At 33.5% G+C, this 21868-nt stretch overlaps 2 protein-coding genes across 4 annotated transcripts; one reads left to right on the forward strand and one right to left on the reverse strand.

The window, feature by feature from the left end:
• The first annotated feature begins 328 nt into the window (after window positions 1-328).
• On the forward strand, window positions 329-18959 carry LOC116350771 (uncharacterized protein ZK1073.1). 3 transcript variants are annotated; one of them, XM_031782694.1, is made up of 12 exons: window positions 329-543; window positions 3408-3740; window positions 11845-11895; window positions 13397-13460; window positions 13573-13690; window positions 13799-14009; window positions 14095-14166; window positions 14686-14700; window positions 15537-15652; window positions 16065-16227; window positions 16313-16387; window positions 16998-18959. In XM_031782694.1, exons 2-12 carry the CDS (start codon window positions 3645-3647, stop codon window positions 17169-17171), a joined length of 1155 nt encoding a protein of 384 aa, XP_031638554.1. In that variant the 5' UTR covers window positions 329-543; window positions 3408-3644; the 3' UTR covers window positions 17172-18959. The 3 variants fall into 3 exon arrangements, with proteins under 3 accessions (XP_031638554.1, XP_031638555.1, XP_031638556.1); XM_031782696.1 differs by lacking the exons at window positions 329-543; window positions 3408-3740 and adding exons at window positions 8006-8272; window positions 8447-8608; XM_031782695.1 differs by lacking the exon at window positions 14686-14700 and having other exon boundaries at window positions 330-543.
• Window positions 18946-21662, reverse strand: LOC116350764 (epidermal growth factor receptor-like). Its single transcript, XM_031782686.1, has 5 exons — window positions 21391-21662; window positions 21075-21297; window positions 20784-20980; window positions 19732-20712; window positions 18946-19653 (listed from the first exon to the last, which is right to left on the reverse strand). The coding sequence occupies exons 1-5, from the start codon at window positions 21470-21472 to the stop codon at window positions 19322-19324; spliced, it is 1815 nt and encodes a 604-aa protein (XP_031638546.1). The 5' UTR covers window positions 21473-21662; the 3' UTR covers window positions 18946-19321.
• Window positions 21663-21868: the final 206 nt, after the last annotated feature.

The raw sequence follows: 21868 nt of genomic DNA on the forward strand, positions 1-21868 counted from the left end.
AAATGGTGTGTCTGTAGCTATGTACATCGATGATATCCATTACTATCACTAAAATACATCGGTTCCGTTGGTGATGCGTCCGCGACCAGCTCGCTTGTCGACCACCGCTATCACTCCACAAATCGATTCAGAATCGGTAATGTGTGTTGATTTCATTTCTCTTTGTTTGTTTGTCTCTTAGCACACAGTGTGTGTGCGTTTGTGTTTGTATCTATATGCGTACACATCACTTTAACGAGAAATATCAGAAAATACAAAGAAAAATTTCACGTATCAAACACATTTTGAATTGAATTGTTTCAGTTTGTTTCGAGCACTTCATCGGTTTCGTTGTTCGCTACATATATAAACGTGAATTTAGAATACAAAGTGTATTTATTCTGTGTGAATTATTACTTCAAAATTTATCTATAAAAACACGTGAATATTATTAATAAAAATTTGCGTACGGTTTTTTTTAATCTGAATTATTAAAAATTTGAAAATTTTGTACTATTTTGTTAAGTTTCTGGAATAAGAGTTCTTTTCGATTATAGAGCACAGGTAGAGAAAAAGTCACTAGCCATTCTATTTCGATAGAAAGATTTCCAATTGAATCGTTGCGGCGAAAGAGTAGCCCTTATTTTTCTCCAAATAATACTGCAACATAAAGTTTTTATGAATAGTTTTTTTGTTGTATTACAACAAATAAACCGTGTGAAAAAAACTTCATGTTGCAGTATTATTTGGAGAAAAATAAGAGCTACTGTTTCGCCTTAACGATTCAATTAAGGATATATTTCCGAATTAAGAACGAATCTAAATTATTCGTAAAAAGAACCAAAGAATTCTGGGAAAAATTCTAAATTACATCGAATTTATCTCGAAAATCATCAATCATTATCGATTCCAACTAATCATCAGTTAAATGACAATTTTCACGAGTATTCTTAGCATAGAGTGTTGAGAACTTGATCTTCATTGAGTGTGGTCACAATATATTACGTCGTTGAAAAAAAACTCATCGTGAAACAAGAGATCATCACAAATGTTACGGCATTCATGTCGAAAGCCATTTGAATTTAACACAATTTGTCATAAATCCTCTTTGTGTTCTGAATTCTAAATTTAGCACTCGATTTTGATTGCATTTCGTTTGATAGAGTTAGACTGAGCGTGATGGGGAAAGCAAGAACGAGAGAGGCTTGCCAAAAGGAAGCATCTATGTATGTAACGCACGTACGGTTATTTTTAAATGACATGAAGTAGTGAATTCGACGAAACACAATCGCAGCAAGAGTAAAAGATGCAATTTTGGAGTTGCAACTCAAGACGCTTGTGTTAAAATGCAGTCGGCTGTAAATTGAACTCAATTGCTCGATTTACACAACGAACAAAAACAAAACAGAATAAATCTAAACTATACATAATTTGTTATTAACACGCGTTCATGTTGACGTATCCGTTTCGATTTCATGTATTCTTTCGTACTTCAAGGCAACAGTAGATTAGACCATTTTTTGCATGCTTTTTTTTAAAAATGATTTTTTACAATTTGTTCAATTGGAATGCCATTCAGTTCAGTTGACTTTAAAATGCAAATGTTTCGCGAGGGGACAGGACACACATAAATTACAACAAAAAAAAAAACAACAAAACAAGTGGTCGTGCCATTTTTTTCGCATATTTAAATGGCCATGCCAAAAAAAACTGTGCGAACTGATAATAAACGATATGATTTAATCCGTGTGGGCATGGATCCGTTTTTGTTGGCCATTTCCATCGCTTAGAAGTAATCATCTTATTTCTTCCGATGATATTTAACAACGAATTAGTGCAAAGCGGCTACTCCTACTGTTGCACCAGACAAGCCGCCAGTTCAATTTATTCATTTTAAATTTGATCTATTTTTAGATCAGCGAACGCTCTTTTCGTCAAAACGCATTTAATAGTGTTGAAATAAACAAATTCGATGGCGCACACAAAAAACACACAAACGATTTTTATAAAAAAAAAATGTAAACAACTCAAGTGCGACGCTGCTATACACGGTCGGACAATTATCTCAAACGGAGTAATATTTACCGTATAATTGTTGAACGCGAATTGAGTTTGTTGTATGTTCTGTTCCGTTTTGTTTGTTTGTTAAATCAATGAACGACGCAAATGCGTTGTATATTCGGACGTGTATATGAAATTCTTTCATTTGGCAAACACATTTTTTTGTGATGAGAACATATAAAATATATATCATAATACAACGAAAATATAATTCACGACAGAGAAAGCGATATTTGTCATGCAATGCGATTGATTGAAAGCGAAGACATTGTTGACAATTTGTGCGGCAAGCGAATCAAGAGGGGTGGAGGCGTGAGAGAAAATCAGCAAATAAACTTTTATTGTCTTGCTTTAATGGAATGAGTTGATTTTTGCGCCACTTAAAATTGTATGCTTTGAGACGCATTTTAATATTTCAATTGAAAGTGAATTGCTTTGACAACCTTCAAATGAAGCAACAGTTTATTAAATTCGAGATACGAAAAAAAGAACCGTTTCAGCTTTCGGAACACTCAATCTATTGAAAATTATACAATTCTTTATTTGAGCATTATGTTAACAGAGCCGTTGCTCTTATTCGCGTCACGTATAATGTGCACAAATATCCGGATTTCCGTTCGATTTGCTTCGAAAATGTAATATAATTAGTTTTTGTGATGGTGAACTCACTAAATAGATGCTGTTAATTGCTTTCCATCGATACATATGTCTATGCCACATGAATGTGGCAATCAATTGCATTCAATACGCATAAATCGAATCGACCGCATAGCTGAATAATGTGATAAACATTTCCCAAATAAATCAGTGCCCAATCGACAAAACTAACTTGATTATATCCTTTGAAGAACAAGAAATTTATTACTGTAACTAATGCCAGCTGATATTTTCGATAACATATGAATTGGTATTATTCAGTTTTCGGTCGATATCTTATGGTTCCTATTATCATTCATGCCACTGTGCCGTGGATTTAATGCGTAGATGGCATGCCGTGAGCTATATTTTGTAGCCTTCCAAATCCGGTATGATGAAAAGGAATAAATAATTAACAAAACGGAAATGTCATCACCACTACCAATCACATATTCGAATCACACGCATCGACAAGAGATAAAAGAATGATTGCTCGTTTGAAAAAAAAAAAAACTAAATTGATACCAATGTGATATCATGCTGTGTGGTGCCAACATACCCAATCTCTAATTTAATGAAGCTTTAGAAACAATATTGGAGTGCGATTTTCTCCCCATCACGATTTTCATTTCATCTTTTCACTTAAACTATTCCAAGCATACGTATTATTTTTAGTCTGTATTTTTGTGTGAAAAATAAAAAAATAAATAAGAGATTGGTCCTGATTCTAGGGCAATCACAGACGCTCCTTCGTTCAACGATATTGTGAACATCACAAAAAGTTTGTAACCATTGAAAAATTCATCGTATGTGCGGTGAATCCGTGATACGAATTCATTTTGACACACATATAATAATCCAACAAGTCAGGCGACAGTGAAAGGTGACACGAAAAGACGCAACTAGCCAAAATAATACGATTAAAAGTTTTTGGAGATATTTTCGAGGTAACATATACGTGATTCGTTATGTCAACGCCACCATTGTCCACATCCATGCCACCCGTACCTCCAGGAGGTAGACGTGAATCGTTTGCACGACGAGCCGAAAGTCTAATCGAACAGGTAAATTTTTTCTTCTTACTCTCAATATAAAAATAATTTATTGATTTAAAAAAAAATACACCGAAAATTGTCCATGTTCTTCTTGTGCTGGAGTGAATTTAATGCTCAATGCCAGTTGAAGGTTTAACTTGGTGACAAGTTTAAACACGTCCTTTATGGCAAACCAAATGAATGGAGCAAATCAATTGGAAATCGCAAAAGAAATAATAATCATAATAAAATGAAATCAAAGAAATAACTTGAACATACAATTTGTCGAAGGAACGAACTGAATTGGACGATTCATCAATGCATATAGAGAATCATGTGCATCGTGTGCGCTGCGTTTATCTTGACCAATTTAGCACAATTGAACGCAATTACTCGAATAGATTTCAAACATCGTTCTTTTGCGTTAGACAACACACAGAAAATTAACCGTTTCAAATAGATTCGACGAATGAATTCTCGAGCAGTGGCTGAAAGACCAAACCCATATAAAATAGAATGCAAAATAGCCATTTGCATGATGTGAATGCATAAATTGTAACAGCAATAGCCATCAATTCATTAGATTAAATTTATTCGCTCATTGTCAAGTTTTGTTGGGCATTTCGTTTAATAAATAACACTTTTATTTAATCGATATCACAGTTACTTGAGATACACGGAACGCCTTGAATTTCATCTTATTGCGCTCAATGATAAATGGAAAGTTACTTTGTTTACATTAAAATCGAATCCGATAGTGAGATTGGTCATGAACACTCTGTATTGTATCGAATGCATTAAGGAAATTATTTATCTGTTTGGAATAGAGTTATGATGGAGACATGATTAATTTCGGGATGAAAGATATCGAGTGTGCCACATGTCATAATCCATGGCACGAACTCACCAACATATAACACACAAATTCGCTTACTTAAAAATTGAGTCGTAAAAACCCTTGGCTTTGGACTAAGCTTGATCTGTTTACTCGTTCTGGTGAAACCAATTTTCTCCTTTTGCCATTTATCTTTGCCAGTAAAATCGAATCCGTGTTACACGAGCGTACAGTTACAACGTGCCTCCCCCATACCACATCGTCTTCGAACGAGCAAAAAAAAGAGAACTCGATGGTAAAGTATGTGACACTGATCGAAATAAAAAGAATAGTTGAACTTTTGTTATCGACATCGATTGCTATGCTTCAATAACTTAATTTTAGCACCGAAACGAGTCAGCAAAAAAAAAATCGTTGTCAAGCTTTTATGAAATACACTCAATAATTCCTCCGGTTTTCTTCGTCATCGACATTATTTTAAAATTCATGAAATTAACTGCTTCGATGAATGGGCAGTTAACTTTTCACTCAGTCAGAAAGAAATAAACATAAAGATAAACAAAATCATCGACGATTTAATTTACAAGCTTTTGTTCGGCAGACAAGTAGCGAGATTTCATTTACGCAATAAAGTTTCGTATTGTTATAGCGATATAAACGGATGGGTTATCCTATTGAATTTTATATGATCGATTGTTTTCGTGCAGTATTTTTTGCCGTTGGTATTAAAGCATGGCTTGATTAATTGATGTTTTTATTAACAGAGTTGTATAATGTTGTCACTTCAATTATTTATGAATGACCGATTATTTGGTTATTTGAGCGCATGTGCTTATAATTTGATTTTTTTCCACCACAAAATAAAAACAATAAAAAAACAACAAGTTTCATCCCATAAAATGGGATACAAACATTTACGTGATGTGTAACTAACACGAGCATTCACAAGAAGACGCTCAAATGAATATAAATGTGTTTTTCGTGAGCTGTGGCCATTATCTGAGTGGGTGGTATAGCTGAGTTGTTGAGCTTGTTACGACTTATAATACACAAGGACATTACACCGTTTTTCCGCATTTATGAGCTTCACCATAATAGATATGCGAAAACGAAAAGTGTGTATGAATTCAATACGATAAGATGGAATGGTGCAGTGCATTCGAGTCAAGTTTGCTGTAATATGAATCGCTTAATATGAAAATTCTTGATCTTATCGAATGTTTATATTTTTGTGTGTCGTTGTTCGTTTAAGCGCTCTTTTATGTATGCTTATTGACTTTTACTTTGGATCGATTCATATTTTATGCTGCAGCAGCCGCAAAATCATTGCTTTAGCGTTTGAAAGATAACGTAAAAAGCCTTGAGGCTATTCGAAATGATGCACTCTTCGGCGTGTGATAACATTTTTTATGAGTGTTATCTTTTCAACGTTAAACGTTTATTTTGTTTCTTTATTAATACTATTAGATATCATCGTTATCCAAACAAACTAAATAAAAACTCTCAAAAGCTCAGAAGGGGAAAAACAAATTAACTAAGTTCCAAAGTGCAATTTTAATGCGTAGTATCGTTCGTTATTGAAATCCATGTATACTAATTTCATTGTTTCCGTTAGTTAATGCTTGACTTAAGCTTGATAATTTGAATTTATGTGCAATAACTCCATTATTTGGTCAAATTTACTTGTCCGAAATTCGGTCTTTCACCCAATTGTTCCTACGAACATTGTATGCATGTGTGGGTGTATGAATAAACTAACAGAATTAAGCACATTTTGATATCAAAGTATTTTTTTTTCTACAAAATAAATGCTTTTCCACCATATAAAAAAAAAACAAAACGAAACTATAAAACATAATGGCAAAAGGTCATCCAACGCTTACAAATAACTCTCTCGTTAAGTATTCTACAAGAAGATCAATCAAACGGATTCGATTTTGTTGTTATCGATTGTTCTTTTCATCGCAGCACGATAGTTCTATCTCTTCAAGTCAATTGACTATTTTTCTGCACACTTTGATATTCTTTTATATTTATCGATTGCGGCTTCATCTATTTGGTATTCTCTCTATTCTATTCTTAACCATTTGCCACTTGTTCGATAGATGTGAGAGCATTTTCTATGCATGTTTCTTCAAAGCAATTACTCGACAGCACATAAGATATCCCATGTGGCTTGAATTTACGACGTCATAACGTTTTCCATTACTCATGTTAGCAATAGAATTTATCCGTTTTCCATCCCTTTTTTTTTGTCTTTCTAAAAGACGAAAGAAACCCGTTTCTATTTTCAAATGGAAAATATTGAAAAGTTAAACAAGCGAGAAACAAATATTTCACATCGTTTTATCATTTGCCAGTAGAACAAACACAATTTATAAGTTACATAATCACATCTTGGAAAGAAAGAAAAATCCAAATAACACAGACGAATGAAAAAGTATTGCTGAAATTAGATACGGAATTCATTTTGTCTTGAAATCAGATGAAAGAAGGGAAAAAACCAAAAGTGCGCTTGATGACCTGTTCTATTTTGTAATCAATTGCTTTTAAAGAGGTGTCATATGAGATGAAACAAAATCAATTCATGTTTTGTTCCGTCGTTGTTCAGAGTATAAAATTTGATGTACGTAAACACATGTGCACGTGAATGGGGCAAAAGAACAGCGCGAACCTAGCTCAACATACAAATATCGATCTGATGTAGCATCCAAAAATCGCTTCGATTCACTGCTATCTTGGCTAAGTATGTCTTAAGCTTAATATGTATATACCATATCAGCAAAACGCAAACGAAAATTGAACGCAAAATACGAAAAGCTGCGATAGCAAAATGAAACAAATTCTTTTGGAAAATTTCAACGACGAAACAAAAAAAAAAAGTCCACAATTCAATTGTGTCTGCTGTTTGTTTTTCCTTACCGGAGTGGAAAAACAAGAGAAAATGAAACAGAAGATGTGTTTGTTTGTGAAAAAATATTGGTCACAAATATTTTTTTTTTCCCCAATCGCAATGCATACCAAAAATGGTCTGCATTGGCGCTAGACATGGTAAATATATGGATAACCATCGATTCGTATGACACAAGCTCCGCTACGGAGTTTTGACTGTTTTCTATCCACAACAACATAACGTAAACATAACACTTTACTTGTTTTGTTTACTAAAATTGTTTTGCGACGTTGAACCGGCGGTGCGCCGCTTCTGTTTTCCATCCACCCTCCTCTAATGCACATCAGCTGAAAGTAAAACATTCAAAAGTCTATTTCATATAGAAAACATGCGATTTCGTGTTTGCACATTAAGCATTTCCCCTCCAACAAAATGTATTCCGAAGTCGTCGTCACTTTTCGCGCGAAACAACGAGACTACCCGATATGCGCACGATCTATTACACTTTCTCATCCAGGATAAATATTATGAAAGCATCCCAAAGATTTCATTCAGTCAGATTTTGGCATTCATCCAGATGAAAAGTGCGTTTCGATACAAAACCCAAAAACGAAAGTGATAAAAAAAATCAAACAAAAACAAACATTGAACTTCATTGATATTCAGTTAATTTGAGCAAGAAACGATAAAGTTTGCATAATAATCTAACGTGCTTTTAGGCTCAGTCAATTGTAAACTTCAGCCGACTCCGTTGTTTTGTTGCGTATATAATACAGTTGGTGCGGACAGACGCTGTGTCGGGATTTAAATAGAACGCAAAATATTTGGGTGTTTGTGCGTATTTTCTTTTATGCGTCACATTTAAACTAAAAAGCTTCCCACGAAAAACGGCTTTTACTTTGGCTTTTATTTTATATTGCCCAAAATTTCACAACAAATTAAGAACATTCATTTTTAGTGTGGTGAAAGACGAAAGTAATTAAAATCATTTTATTGGATTTTTTTTAGATTTTGAAACGGATTTGTGAATAAAAAGTAAAAAAAAAAAGAAATTGTAAAATTCTTGCGAGATAAAAAATCATATAAAAATAAACCATGGAAACTAAGAATAATAGCAAACCAACTACGCCATTGCACGGCAACCACAATCATCATGAAGATGTTGTTAAAGTTAGTATAACTTTTTGTAATTTATTCCAAGCTTTGTGTGTGGGATCCATTACACCAATGTATTTTAAATATTCCACCATATACAGAGATACATTTCAACCATATTTAAATGTTTATGTGTTTTTATAATAAAATGTTATACAAATTTCTCAATTTTCGAAACGTTCATTATTAAACTCAAATGACACATGATTCTCATAACAATAGTAATCGCATAAATATATGTTTAATGACAATCGCCAATAAAATGGTGGGGGAGAAAGAGGCGCCTCGCTTCTTCAGTAATCATAACATTAAAGTCAGTAAAGGAATGCGAGAAAATAAGTCATGGCTGGAGGGGTGAATTTTTTTTTATTTGATTCAGCTGTACAGGAAAACTAAATAAAATAAATTTCCACTATGACAAAGAATTTTGTGAGCGCGCAGATTTGTGACTATTGTTCTATGGTGAACTTCGTTCCAATATTCATGTGCCAATTGATGGTTATGATAATTATTATGATGTAGAAAACTAGGCGAACGACGGCTGTTTATTTTTGTTTTGATTTTTGCAATATTGTGAAGCTCTGTGTCTATCTCTCCCTCTGTTTTCGAAACGGTCGAGTGCAGTGAACTGAATATGCTCGCATTGCATAGTTCTACATTGCGAATGATTGTGTTCGGTTTGAAAGTGGATGGCCCTTCTCAATCGCAATGTTATGCTCTACATTGTATAAAGTGGACTTGGTGATAAACTACATGTTTGTGCTGGGAGGCTCGGCATTGTCAACGTAATGGTATTGGGATGGAGTGAATCTTTTGTTCGATACAAAGCAATCCTCATCCACCAATCATATAGACAAATTCGGAGACAAAAAAAGATTACTGCATTTTTCTTTGCGATTTTCACATTTTTTTGTTCGTTGTTGTTGTTGTTGTTGTTGTTGTTGTTGCATACTTTACTCAAAGCACTTAATGTCATAAGAAAAGGAAATCAGACGAATCAATTGAACATTCCATTTTTGAATGGCACTTTTCGCAAAAATGTTGTTCAATCGAAATTTGTTTAGGATATTGGGTCGAAAGATGTCGAAAATGTGAATCGATTTTTGTCTCAGACATTTTGCTATAACCAAACACACAAAACCATCCAACGCATCTGTTCGGATGGGATAATAATTGTTATTTTACCCTCGTTCGAGTAATGCGCAAGTATAGAGACATACCATTTTGCATATTAAGTAGGTTTTCTGTTTTTTTTTGAACCAAACAAGATTACCATTGAATGGAATTGGATGGCTTTCAGCTCAAAGTGCTTGGTTGCGATAGAGAGAGAGAGAGAGAGAGAAAGAAGGAGAGAGAGAGAAACTTTAAACTTTGAAGCTGTTCTGCCACAAATGATTGGATAAGTTTGAAAAATAAAAGGCTTTATTACGAGGTCCTTACTTGGCGTAATATTTTACAGCACATAAATTCGTTCAGTACATACTTTCCATCGATATCTTCTTATTTTTTTTTGTTTTTCACATGGCTACCCTCGTTTATTGTTAGCAAATCGCGCATCACATCATTTGTCTGAGATTTTTAAATTTGGTGACATGTCATAAAGATAAATGAAAACTACCCGAAACCATAAAAGAAAGGCAACGAGACACACTTCTTTTATTCTCGCTTACATTGCATTGCAACATTGATTGACTACGATAAAAAGCACAATTGTAACGCGAGCACAAAATATGGCAGTAAATCACATACTTGAGAACTGGATACAAACTGGCGCATTCAAAAAGCGCCCCCAGTCAATTTCAATTGATGCATTCATGTTGATTTGAATAAATTTACATGACAACAACATTTCAACAAATCCAGCGCATTCAATCACCAGTTTGATTGAAATGCATACGCTTCATAAAACTATACATTCGCTTTGAATGTGTCACATTCAGTCGAACATTTTAATCTCATGTGAATCGAATGATATGCAATATTATTCGCAGTTTGTCCATTCAACGTCTATTTACTCTAATTTATTTTGATTGCTGATTTTATAGTTTTGATTTATGCCAATAAATCGATTTCTATCTAAAACCATTACAATTTTTATGAAATTGTTTCAAATGAAATGCCATGTGAATACCATTTTCATATAATAAAATGTATTCGAGTCAAAATAAAACAAGGAATTGTTCGTCTCTGATATATTTGCCTGCAGTCATTGTTAAAACGAGTTGGCAAGTTTTCAATCCAGCTTTCTTGCAAAGAATCTATATGTTTACGCTTCAACGAGTTTTTTTTTGTTATTTCGTTCGTCATGCGCTTGAGTAAATGTGAAAAAATGAACATGTTACAGTGAATGTGAACTAGAGTGTGCTCAAGTATGCTTTTGAAGAGATTGCATTGCTTAGATTAAAAGTCAAAAGGTATTCAAAGTGCGAACGATGGTTTGCGAAATGAAAAGAAAGTTTAAAAGCTCTCTGATGCAGAAATTTAGATGAAAATATCTGTTGCTTGAAGGTTTCAATTTTTTGTTGCAGCCAATGTAAATGGAAAGGAGAATCTGGTTCGGAAAATTGCAGCAAACTTTAAGGTTCATTTAAAGTCTTTAAGTTGAAAATTGGACGAAATCCTTGGAATAATTCCAGCTTTAATTGGCCCTTGAGAATTAAGTTTTTTTGCTTCACTGTAAAAAGTGCTCTGGGAAGTTGTGTATCTATTTCAAAGCTGGAATTATAATAAAGAAAGGAGCTAATTATGTCGTCTTTCGAATGAGTGCGGTTTCAGTTTATCAGCTGCTATCCTTTGAAACCCCTCCAATCAGTACTTCAATTTTGCTCACCCATTCGTTTTCTAAATTCAGAGCTTTTATTCCATTTATTAATAAAAAAAAAAACATGAAAAGTAGCTTTCAACCCACCTTCATTTTCTAAGATGTGTTTCACAAGAAATGGAAAATCGAAATTTCTTAAATTATACACAACGATGCGAGTCAAATTAACCAAAATGATCCAAATGACTTTCATTCGCAGCATTCAATTTATAATTGAATGATAATCGCGAATTGACGTCAATTCCATTTAGTGTTTGTTATCAAGCGGAGAATAAGTGTCTTCATCGGAGAATATGCTTTCGATTTTTTCCATATTACACGTTGCCACATTTTTCCATTTAATAGCATCAATATATAAATTGTATACAATTTTTTCTCTTTACTTTTCCTACGGTTCTAATCATATTACTTTTTTTTCATCTTGTCGCAGAGATATGTTGTGAGCACAGACCGAAGCGGAGATATTTCAGTGACAGTTCAGGTAAGCATTTTATGTGAAAAATTGAATGTACCCAAGGCAAATGAAGTTCACATTGTTCATATGGCAAAGGACACTCAGCATGGAATGGAAACAAAAACGCACAAACACTGGCATACCAATCTGTAACTTTCTCAATTGCGTCGTCTGTAAAGAGTAAAAGTGAACAGTCAAACCGTATAGCCAATATATATGGTTGGCAACATTCATGCATATCTCAGATCGCAGTGCTGAATGCTCAAAGAAATTTATTGCTGTTTTTTTATGTTTACCACCCGAATAACTTTCTTGGGCACTTACCTCCATTCTTCATCGTTCCATAAATATTCATTAATGAATTTGCTGCATCTTTGAGCATGATCAAATGACGTAATTGCAAAATAAATTATGCGAAATTCGGTGTTGGAACTTGATGTTACATGAGCATGTTTGTAGCAGTGACAAAGGTTTTTAGCTATTGCTTTGTCATCGGGTCCATTTCAACAGAGTCATCATAAGGATATTTAGCAAAATTTGCATTTTCATTGGTTGCTTAAGTTTTGACACGGCACTGCTATTGAGAAACAATGGAATATAATTATCCATCACACGCAATCCACTATTCAAGCGATGAGTTCAAGTATCAAGTACAATTTTTTGTTCAAAACGGCAATGAAAGAAAATAAAAAATAACGAAAAAGAAATGATTATGTTTTCCTCGTATCCGTTCAGTGTGGAACTTTTTGAATTGTATTCATTTTATTTTATTTTTTGAAGTGGAAAAACATTTTCAACAATCATAAAAACAGCGAACACAATGATGCGCGAAACACTCGAAACAAAAGAATAAGCAACACAAAAGCAGCAGTAACAGCAACAAAGAATCACGAATAATATTCGAACCAATGAAAAGATTACCATTACCAATGGAACAACAGCTCCGTTTCACTGAATGAAACACAAAATTGTTTGAAATGAATATTACGTCTCAATAGATTTGAGAAATGCTGTCGTCGTTGGGAATTAAAATATCGACCCGACTACTCTCACAAGAACATTTAAAACAGCATAAATAATAAATTTATCTGATCTCGGTTTGGCATGAAAACACGTAACGACATTTGGTGAATACGTGAACCGGACCAACACACAACACATTCACTTTGGCACCGAATGCTCAGCTCGGAAGTTAGTTTATTTTAACGGAAGTGCATATTTTCAAATTAAATATCAAACATTATGCACTTGACACAAATGCCCATTCTATTTTCACCGATGGGAAAACTAAATTAAAATATTTTCAAGTGGCGTACGGTGCACACAGCATCATCCAACATTGCAAAATCATATTCGGTTTTGTTGGCATTTTGAATGTTGTGGTTTGTGCGGTTTGTTGCATTCCGCTGCATTTCAACCAATTAAATAAAACGAATTAACCACTTTTTACGACCACCCGAATGAATTGAATGTAATTTTGTGCGCTTCCGAATGGTGCGCACTTCCTTTCTTTTATTATAAATTGCAGGGTGATTTATCGCAACAAGAAAAACGAGCTGTTTTTTTAACCGTTCATGATTTGGGATGCAATCGTAAGATTTCATATTTTCCGTTTCATATTTATTTTGCTTGTCTCATTTCACAATCGATTACACATTCGCATGGTTTTGCTTTAATGAGAAAACTTTTCACTTTACATCGCAGATACATCATTCCAAGAGTTTGTGAACAGTCCATGCATGACTGAAATTAAGGAGAGATCGTGTTTCATTCACGTTGATGTCCCTGGTCACGCTGATAACGCTGAAAAGCTTCCTGACACGTAAGTTTTGTTGTTTTTATTTTATGGTTATTCATCATATGGACGTTTTCTCCTCTGACACTCTGAATCGCTTTTTTCCTTCTTTGTACAACGTTTAACTATGCACAGCTTTGTTTTTCCATCGCTGAAAACACTTGGTGAGGATTTAGTCACCGTATTAGATTTCTTACATGTTAAATATGTAATCGGGCTCGGTGAGGGAGCTGGTGCAAATACATTGGCACGCTTCGGTTTGGCCCATCCGGCTCGGTGCTTGGGTTTGATTTTAATCAATTGCACCGGAAGCGCCGCATCCGTTGTTGATTCTTTCAAAACTAAGGTAACATCTTGAAAACTTTCAACATTTTTTTGTTTTTGTTTGAAACATTACGTCTACTTTTCTTGGTGTGCCAAATATTTCATAGTTCATCAACTGGAAGGCTGACGAGGTTGCCCAAAGCGCCGAAGATTTTCTGCTGTATCACAAATTTGGTCATGTATGTATCATATTTTTTAGCAATTTTTTTTCTTGAAATGAATTGGTGTTGTTAGCCTCGATTCGATTAAGTTGAAAATTGATTTTGTGTTTTCTTCTTAGTTTTTATAATTGGCACACACAAATTGAAATATTCCATTCAAAAATGCACCGTAATTTTTTTTAACAAGCGATCTAAATGTTTAATATTGGCATATCAAACCCAGCTATTCATGACGATAGGTCGACACGTGTAAAGAAAAGCGGCGCAATTAAATTTCAGTCGACCAAATTGTAATAGTTGGGGTTTTTATTACCAAAATTATTTTTATCCGCATATCTAAATGTGAACAAATTTTAATTTATTAAATTATCGATTTTTTATCATTACTTGTTTTTTTTTTTTTCATGCGACCTAAACAAAAAAATAACCCAAAACTAAAATAACCAATACCCAAAAATAAAATAAAAAAATGTATAAAATAAACTAACATCAAAAAAATATCCACACAAATTACAATACAAAACAACCAATACTAAGATCATTGCCAATGAGGTAAACTATAAATATTCATTTACAATTAACTAGTATTTTTATTCGTGATTCTGACATTGAACACATTTATCGGTTTCATTTGATGTATTTTACTTTTTTTCGGTTTTGCTCAAATTGCACGCATAGCAATTTCTTATGTTTTTTTTCCTGGTCGAAGGAAAGTGTCACAATGGCGTTGGAATGCAAAACTAAGTTGACAAGTTCATTTGTGACTCATTCCCTTCTATAATTGAACAAAAGGAAGCATAGCAATGTAGATATTTTCCACACGCAACTATAATTACTATCAAAGCTTCATTTTTTAGTTTCCTTACTATTTCCAACTATTATTATACTGTGGCATGCATCCCCCCTTTCTAATGTACTCATTGCCTGCCTTCTTTAAAACAAACGAAGAGAAAGAACATAATCCAGATACATGTGTTGTTGCAAGTGTGTCAAATGTCAACATCATATGTGTGTCTGTTTTAAAATAGCCAAGTTGTTTGTGTGTGTACTTGAAAGTTTTTCCCTATCTCAACGTCACGTTGTCTTGTCTTTCTCTTTAGTAGAACAAATAGACGTTTCTCTCATTATACAAAAAGTATTTCATTCTATTTTCTGACACTTTATATTAGCATACTCTATAACTACACATGACACATCTATTCGCTATAAATGAAATGTCAATGTTATTGAAATGGTTTATTTTTTCGATTTTTTTTCTATCGCAATCTATGAACTTGTTGAATAAAACGAATGAAAACACATTTTCGCTGTATGACACTGTGTACGTCACAATTTAAATGGGGGTGATTATCCACGGAATATTGGCAATGATGTTTATACACCAATAGCAATTGGTTGGTGAAAGTAATCCGGACAAGGAGAAAGTCATTCATGAGTTTCAAGACCGCCTGCATGGCGCTTTGAACAACAAGAATATGGGACTCTATGTAAAAGCATTCATGAGGTAAGCCTTACCAATTTTTCAACATCATTTTCATAACATTTTGCATAATTTTTCGTTAAAAAGAGAATTTCTCACTTTCGATACGACCATCGGATTTTTCATTCGTGCAAAAGCAATTTTTTTTATTTTCAAAAAGATGGTGCAATAAAATGGGTATGAAATGAGCGGGAGGTTGAAATGATGATTGAAATATTGCACCAGACAAAAACCGTTTTTAAATTACGATTATTTGATATGGTAATCGACAAATTTTAACTGAAAAAAGTTGTTTTTCACTTAAATTAACTTGAGCGGTACCATTTCAATGTTTTTTCTTTTCATTTCGTGATGTAATTTTATCACATTTTTCTTACAATTTCATGTGCTGTGGGAATTATGTCGATTGACTGTCAATATTTGGGGAAAAAAATAGTCGTAAAGATTTATCATTGAAAGATTGCAAAATCGATGCGCTCCTAATAACTGGCATGCTATCGCCATATGCAACGGTCGTCGAGAAGCTTCATCGTGACGTAAATAAGGAACGTGTCACCATGTTAAAAGTTGAACGAGCTGGCGATGTTCTGGTTGATGCTGTAAGTCAAGCAAATATAGCCGATGGCAATTTGAAATGCTCATTAAACATTCATGGTATTGTTTTCTTAATGTTTGAATAAATAGCCAGCAAAGGTAGCCCAATCAATTTTGCTGTTCTGCAAAGGCCAAGGTCTTTTAACATCGGTTGCAATGCCCGGGGTAAGACGAACTTTTCCGCACGGTGGTAGTTGCGTATTTTATTAAGCTATATATTCGGCATCGAAATATTCTTTAATTTAATAGCAGAAGTACTCGCAAAAGATTTTTCACACTATCATGATGAACCCATTTGTACGACATTTGAAAGTATTCTATTTTCTAACAAAACACTATGAAAAATATGTCTGACGTTAATTTTGCCATAAAAATTATTTTTGAAACACTTTTCATAACTAAAGTTACAAAAAATTCGGATTTTTGTATGGATGCCATGTCTGTATGCTATCTTAATGGCATGAAACTTTGTACAGGTTATTTTTTTCACAAAAAATAACATTCGGAGGGTTTGGAAAAATTTCAACCAAAATTAAGAGTACCTCCCATACAAATTTTGTATGGGAGTCAGATTTTAAATGACTTTTCTGGGGGGTGAGATAATCGATGAACAAATTTTGCGTACGGCGGACAACGTACGACGTGGAAGCGACCTACAACAACCATGCTCAAAACGGCCTGATTCGGGTTCTCTGACCTCAGAAACGTCCAGAAAACATGTTTTTAAGATTTCGTAAATTTTGACCTATTGCAATACTTTCCCCTTTCACACTAGGTTGATCGCGGACGCGCATTCAGCACCAGCTCGGGCGGTTCAAATGATGGTTCATTATTGGGGCCACGTCGCCTTTCTCGCGGCATGTCTATGGAAGAATATGATAAACCAAACATTCGTCGACTCAGCATCACCGTCAACAACGATGGCATTCCAGTAACTGGACGAAAATAAATTCAATGAATAAACAATTAAAGCTAATTGAAATACCATTTTGAAAATGGTTTACAAGAGAATATACAAGTTACAAGAGAAATGAAACATATGGATAGAAGTCTTAAGATTGACGCTGTAGTAGACCACACGGATTGACAAGTGAACTATTCTCCAGAACAATTTTACTCTGTTTGATTATACAACTCTTTTTATATCTTACATTTCCAATTTTTATGATAAAATTCACACATTTATTAGAAGTCTAACGACTCTATCGTTTTTTTTGTTTGTTCCTAATATTCGATATTTTATTTCATTTTTTTTATTGTTGTTGGTTTTATGTTTAAAGAAATATGTATTTTTGAAGAAATTGTATTAGTTATATTGGTAACTTTAAAAAAAATATGTCATATTTGTTTCAAATTAAGCAAGGAAAGGTTATCTATCAAATTAAGACGATGAAAATTACACAGTCTATTCAATGTTGACCATCTGAATAACTTTATTACCGTAGATGATAAATTATACTCTTTAACCATATAACATAATGCTCTAAATAGAAGTAAAATATGATAGAATGATTTTGTGCATATGCATAAAAAATAGTGAAATAATGTGCTTTCGTTTTTTCTCTCTCAATCTGATACCTCCTTCTAATCGGCTCGCATTTATTCCAACATCCACTGATTGAAAAAGTCGTAAATTCTCTATCGGAGAATCAAGGAGAGAGTTCGCCATAAGGAGGGGGGTTATACAGTTATACCTGTATTCAACGTAGTAAATGTGTATCAATAAAGTAATAATAAATGATTTAAATCTGCATCGCCATTTATCTGATTAATTTGCACAAGAGCATTTTTCGTAGTAAAAAAACTTGAATTTAATGATAGAAACTCTGATAATGGAAAAAAAAAAGATACATAAAATATAAGGATAGTAAAGAAGGTCATATTGTCGCCTCTTTCTCTCGCAATTTCGATAGTCCGTATTAAAAGAAAAAAAATATTAACCACTAAGCAAACCATTTCGTACCATAATAAAATTCATATCAATTTGACGATATGTTAATGCACCGAAAACAATGTTCAAAATTTATGAGAAAACAAACCGATAAGCGATATAAACCGATTTTCGGCTAAAACAAATTTACCGAAACATGTTTAGAATAAAAAAAATATGATCCAACTGTTGACAATGTAGTATTGATATAAGCTCACTGAAACAACAGACAAAATCGCACACACATCAGCACCATCATAATCATTTTATTCATAGCAAATAGACGAAAATCCAAATGACAAAACAAATACAAACGGTACCTTTTTTCCACTATTTCGAGCCGACGATATTTTTACACAGCTCCCACGCAATACAAGTAGACTTTTTTTAGCATAATACTTGCAAAATCAAATGACCCGATAATTTGAAAGAGAAAGAGATAGTAGACAATTTGATTAAATGACTTTGGTGTAGAATGAAATTCAATGGATTTAAGCTTAAAAATGGAGTGTGTGAACCATTGCAAAAGCGATATTGTATTTGAACAGGGCATTTTATTGGACATGATGAGCCATTTAGAGTTGATGTTTTCGCTATGAAATGCAGCTTTATTATCGAAATATTTATAGAATTAAATAATGACCTTTTCAGATGCGCCATACACTTTGGATAAATTGATTTATATCATAAGAGATTTAATGTTTGGGATCAGAATCAACATTTTATTTTATGTGTACTCTATTCAAGGATCATCAGTATAAAAATAGATATCTCAATAAAAATACATTGGCACTTATATTTACCAAACTCTGAACGAATGGTTTTTTTTATTATCAACTTGAATTTACTAAAAACCGGTAACTTTTAATAATTGAATTTTCTCGATAGTTATTTTGAATATTAGAAATTACCAAGTTATCTTTTTCACACTCGGTTAATTTAAAATAGTAGTTGCAATAGAAGTAAAAAAAGACAAAATTCAGCACACCAATCCAAATCATTCATCAGAGCGAAATAGTTGAATAAACCTATCATCATTGAATGGATCTTCTGGATGTGTCACTCCATATGTTTGTCTCTTTCCTTCTCATGATAAAATGTATTTGAATTTGACAGTTAGTATGACATTTGCCACAGGTTCTTTTACTTGAAATACTAATGGGTGCATATTATGACGGACACTTTGTTAATTTAACCTTTTGGCTTTGATTGTTGTTATCACTTGCAGAATATGATAGATTATTATTGATGAAAATGTTAATAATTGGTTTGTTGTCCCCTTTTGTAGTGATTGTTATGTTTGTATTTGGTAGCTGTATTACGACTTCATTGGATTCATCGGTTTGGATTATTGGATTACTGGGTTTATCGGATCCATCGGATACAGGTAATAGAGTTTTTACATCATTTGGTTTGCGTTTTTGTTCCAAGCATTGGTCAAGTCCAGCTCCCCAGCATCCAGCATCTGTACATTCGTCTGAACAAAACAGGCCATCGAGTTCTATGCAAATAAGGAACAATATTGATAAATGTTGGACCAATATCGTAGAAATTTGCTTTAAATTAAATATATACTCACTACAATCCATTTGTTCGCGATTGTTGGAAATCACCGATTCATGATTGTCTACCTTTTTTATTTTCTTCCAGGCAATATCGCCGGCAAAGCAAAGATTTTTGTTGTCTAATATCACAACGGCTCCCGAATTAATTTGTTTTAATGAACGTAACTCCAATGATTTCAAATTGGTTTTGACAATATAAAGCGACGCAAAGGATGTATCGAGTAATTGACGACCACCAATAATTTCGAGATTTCGAAAATATGATAAATTTGTGAAATGAGTGTGATCGGCTTGAATGTTTATATAGCCGGTAACTTCACGCAATGTTGAAAACACCTCCAAACGATCCGGGTGCATTTTAATGTATCGTTCGCCAAATGATAAATTGGCAAAAACCTGTTGATAATCGTTAAATGTTTGATCCAAAATTTCAAGGTTTCCTTCTATAATTGTACATCCACGGAATGTATCAATATTTCCCGAATGAATGATACCAACACCCGGACAGATTTTTGGACAAGGACCGTTACAAGTGACACATTCACCATTTTTCGCCATTTTATTAATTGAACATGTTTTTACGCAGGCTCCATTATCTTTAAGTAAATGCTCTGGACAATTTCTAACACATGTTGCGCCATACGTATATTTTCCCTCCGGATTTGCTTCCCATAAATACTTGGTTAGATTATACTTTAGCAGCGGTGGGCATTCATCTTTACAAACACCATCATCGTAAAAGTTTCGACATGCCAAACAATTATTTTGTGTTGGTCCTGTACAACCGCCAGCACAAAATAAATGACAACAATCACGTGGATTTGGACCAAAGCACCGACCCTCACCACATTGTGGCGAACAATTTATTTTGCTGAATTTCTGACAGTTGTGGGCTCCTTCACCCCAACATCCAGCCGTACAAGATGCATGACATTTAGGACACACTGGCTCGGGAAATGTAAATTTATAGATATATTTTGAAGTTTCTCCCGGTCCTATAAATATTTAAACATTATACTCTCTTATCATCGAATCGACTTTCTCTAATAAAATATTAAAAATGTACCTGTAATAATTTCATCCCAATTGATTGTTCGAAGGAAGCATAAATTCTGGTTATTAAATATAAATACCGATCCAGATGAAATTTCACGTAATGCTGGTAATTCTAGAGAATCCATTTTTGAATAGCTAACGAATAGGCCAAATTGCTCGTAGAAAGTGTTTAATTTGAATAAAGTTCGACCACGAATAATTTGTAAACTAGAATAACATATATTTAAGTAGAATTGATTTCATTTCTATCTATAAGTAAATTATTCAAATCAAACAAAATTAGTTTCATCAGTTTTATTACCGTGGTAAAATAATATTTTTTGCATCTACATGGCTGATTAGAACATATCCGCTTACTTCTCGAATATTTTGTAAAAAGTCGAGATCCATTTTTGAATCGTCGAGCCATGTCAATTCCAAATTCCCATCAACATGTGTGCAATTTGTAAAACGATCGCGCAAGTTACGATAATGATGCTGTCGATTTGGTGGTACTGACATCCGACCATTTGTACCGATGCAAACTATAAATTGAAACAATATTTTTCGCATATAATGTGTGCCGAATATTTTGATTGGATTTTATATTTTTTTATTCCATTAAGAACCGATCTTACCTCTGACGTCTTGTGTGATGCTATTTGCATCGCAGATAGAAATTAACAAAGCAAATAAACCAAGAAAGAGTTTGAGAAACATCTTTGAAAAATGTATTTCCAGAAAAATGTCACTTTAAATCATTCAAACAGTGTTTTTCAAATTTTAATTTTTGAACTTTATTTGTTTGTTCAACACTTCATGCAATCAATAGAACTTATTATAATAAACAGCAAACGAAGACTTAAAATGAACTGATTGTAATAATGAATTTAAAAAAATGAAATATACTCGCGTAGACGAAATAATTATCATGCTATTTGCTTTTTTCAAAACAAAACGATAAGTCATGTGGGATTTCTTTCTGTGTGATCACACAGGGTGAAGTTAGGTTGAAAGTTCATAGAAAACAGAATAAAAAAAACATAGCATATCAATCAGTTCGTAGGATAACATGTAGGTAGCGCCACTAACACAAAATCCTTTCTATTTTTGAAA

This window comes from Contarinia nasturtii, unplaced genomic scaffold, assembly GCF_009176525.2.
Source record: "Contarinia nasturtii isolate CC-2019 unplaced genomic scaffold, AAFC_CNas_1.1 Cnas_scaffold_4311, whole genome shotgun sequence".
In the NCBI taxonomy this organism is placed as follows: Eukaryota; Metazoa; Arthropoda; class Insecta; order Diptera; family Cecidomyiidae; genus Contarinia; species Contarinia nasturtii.

Bases quoted from the DNA above. Each gene is read 5' to 3' on its own strand.
- LOC116350771 (XM_031782694.1), top strand. From the start codon at position 3,645: ATGTCAACGCCACCATTGTCCACATCCATGCCACCCGTACCTCCAGGA. The intron at 13,691-13,798 runs GTAAGTTTTGTT...AACTATGCACAG, and splicing joins GCTGAAAAGCTTCCTGACAC to CTTTGTTTTTCCATCGCTGA. The intron at 14,010-14,094 runs GTAACATCTTGA...AATATTTCATAG, and splicing joins TTGATTCTTTCAAAACTAAG to TTCATCAACTGGAAGGCTGA.
- LOC116350764 (XM_031782686.1), bottom strand. From the start codon at position 21,472: ATGTTTCTCAAACTCTTTCTTGGTTTATTTGCTTTGTTAATTTCTATC. The intron at 21,298-21,390 runs GTAAGATCGGTT...TTCAATTTATAG, and splicing joins CATCACACAAGACGTCAGAG to TTTGCATCGGTACAAATGGT. The intron at 20,713-20,783 runs GTACATTTTTAA...AAATATTTATAG, and splicing joins TTGGGATGAAATTATTACAG to GACCGGGAGAAACTTCAAAA.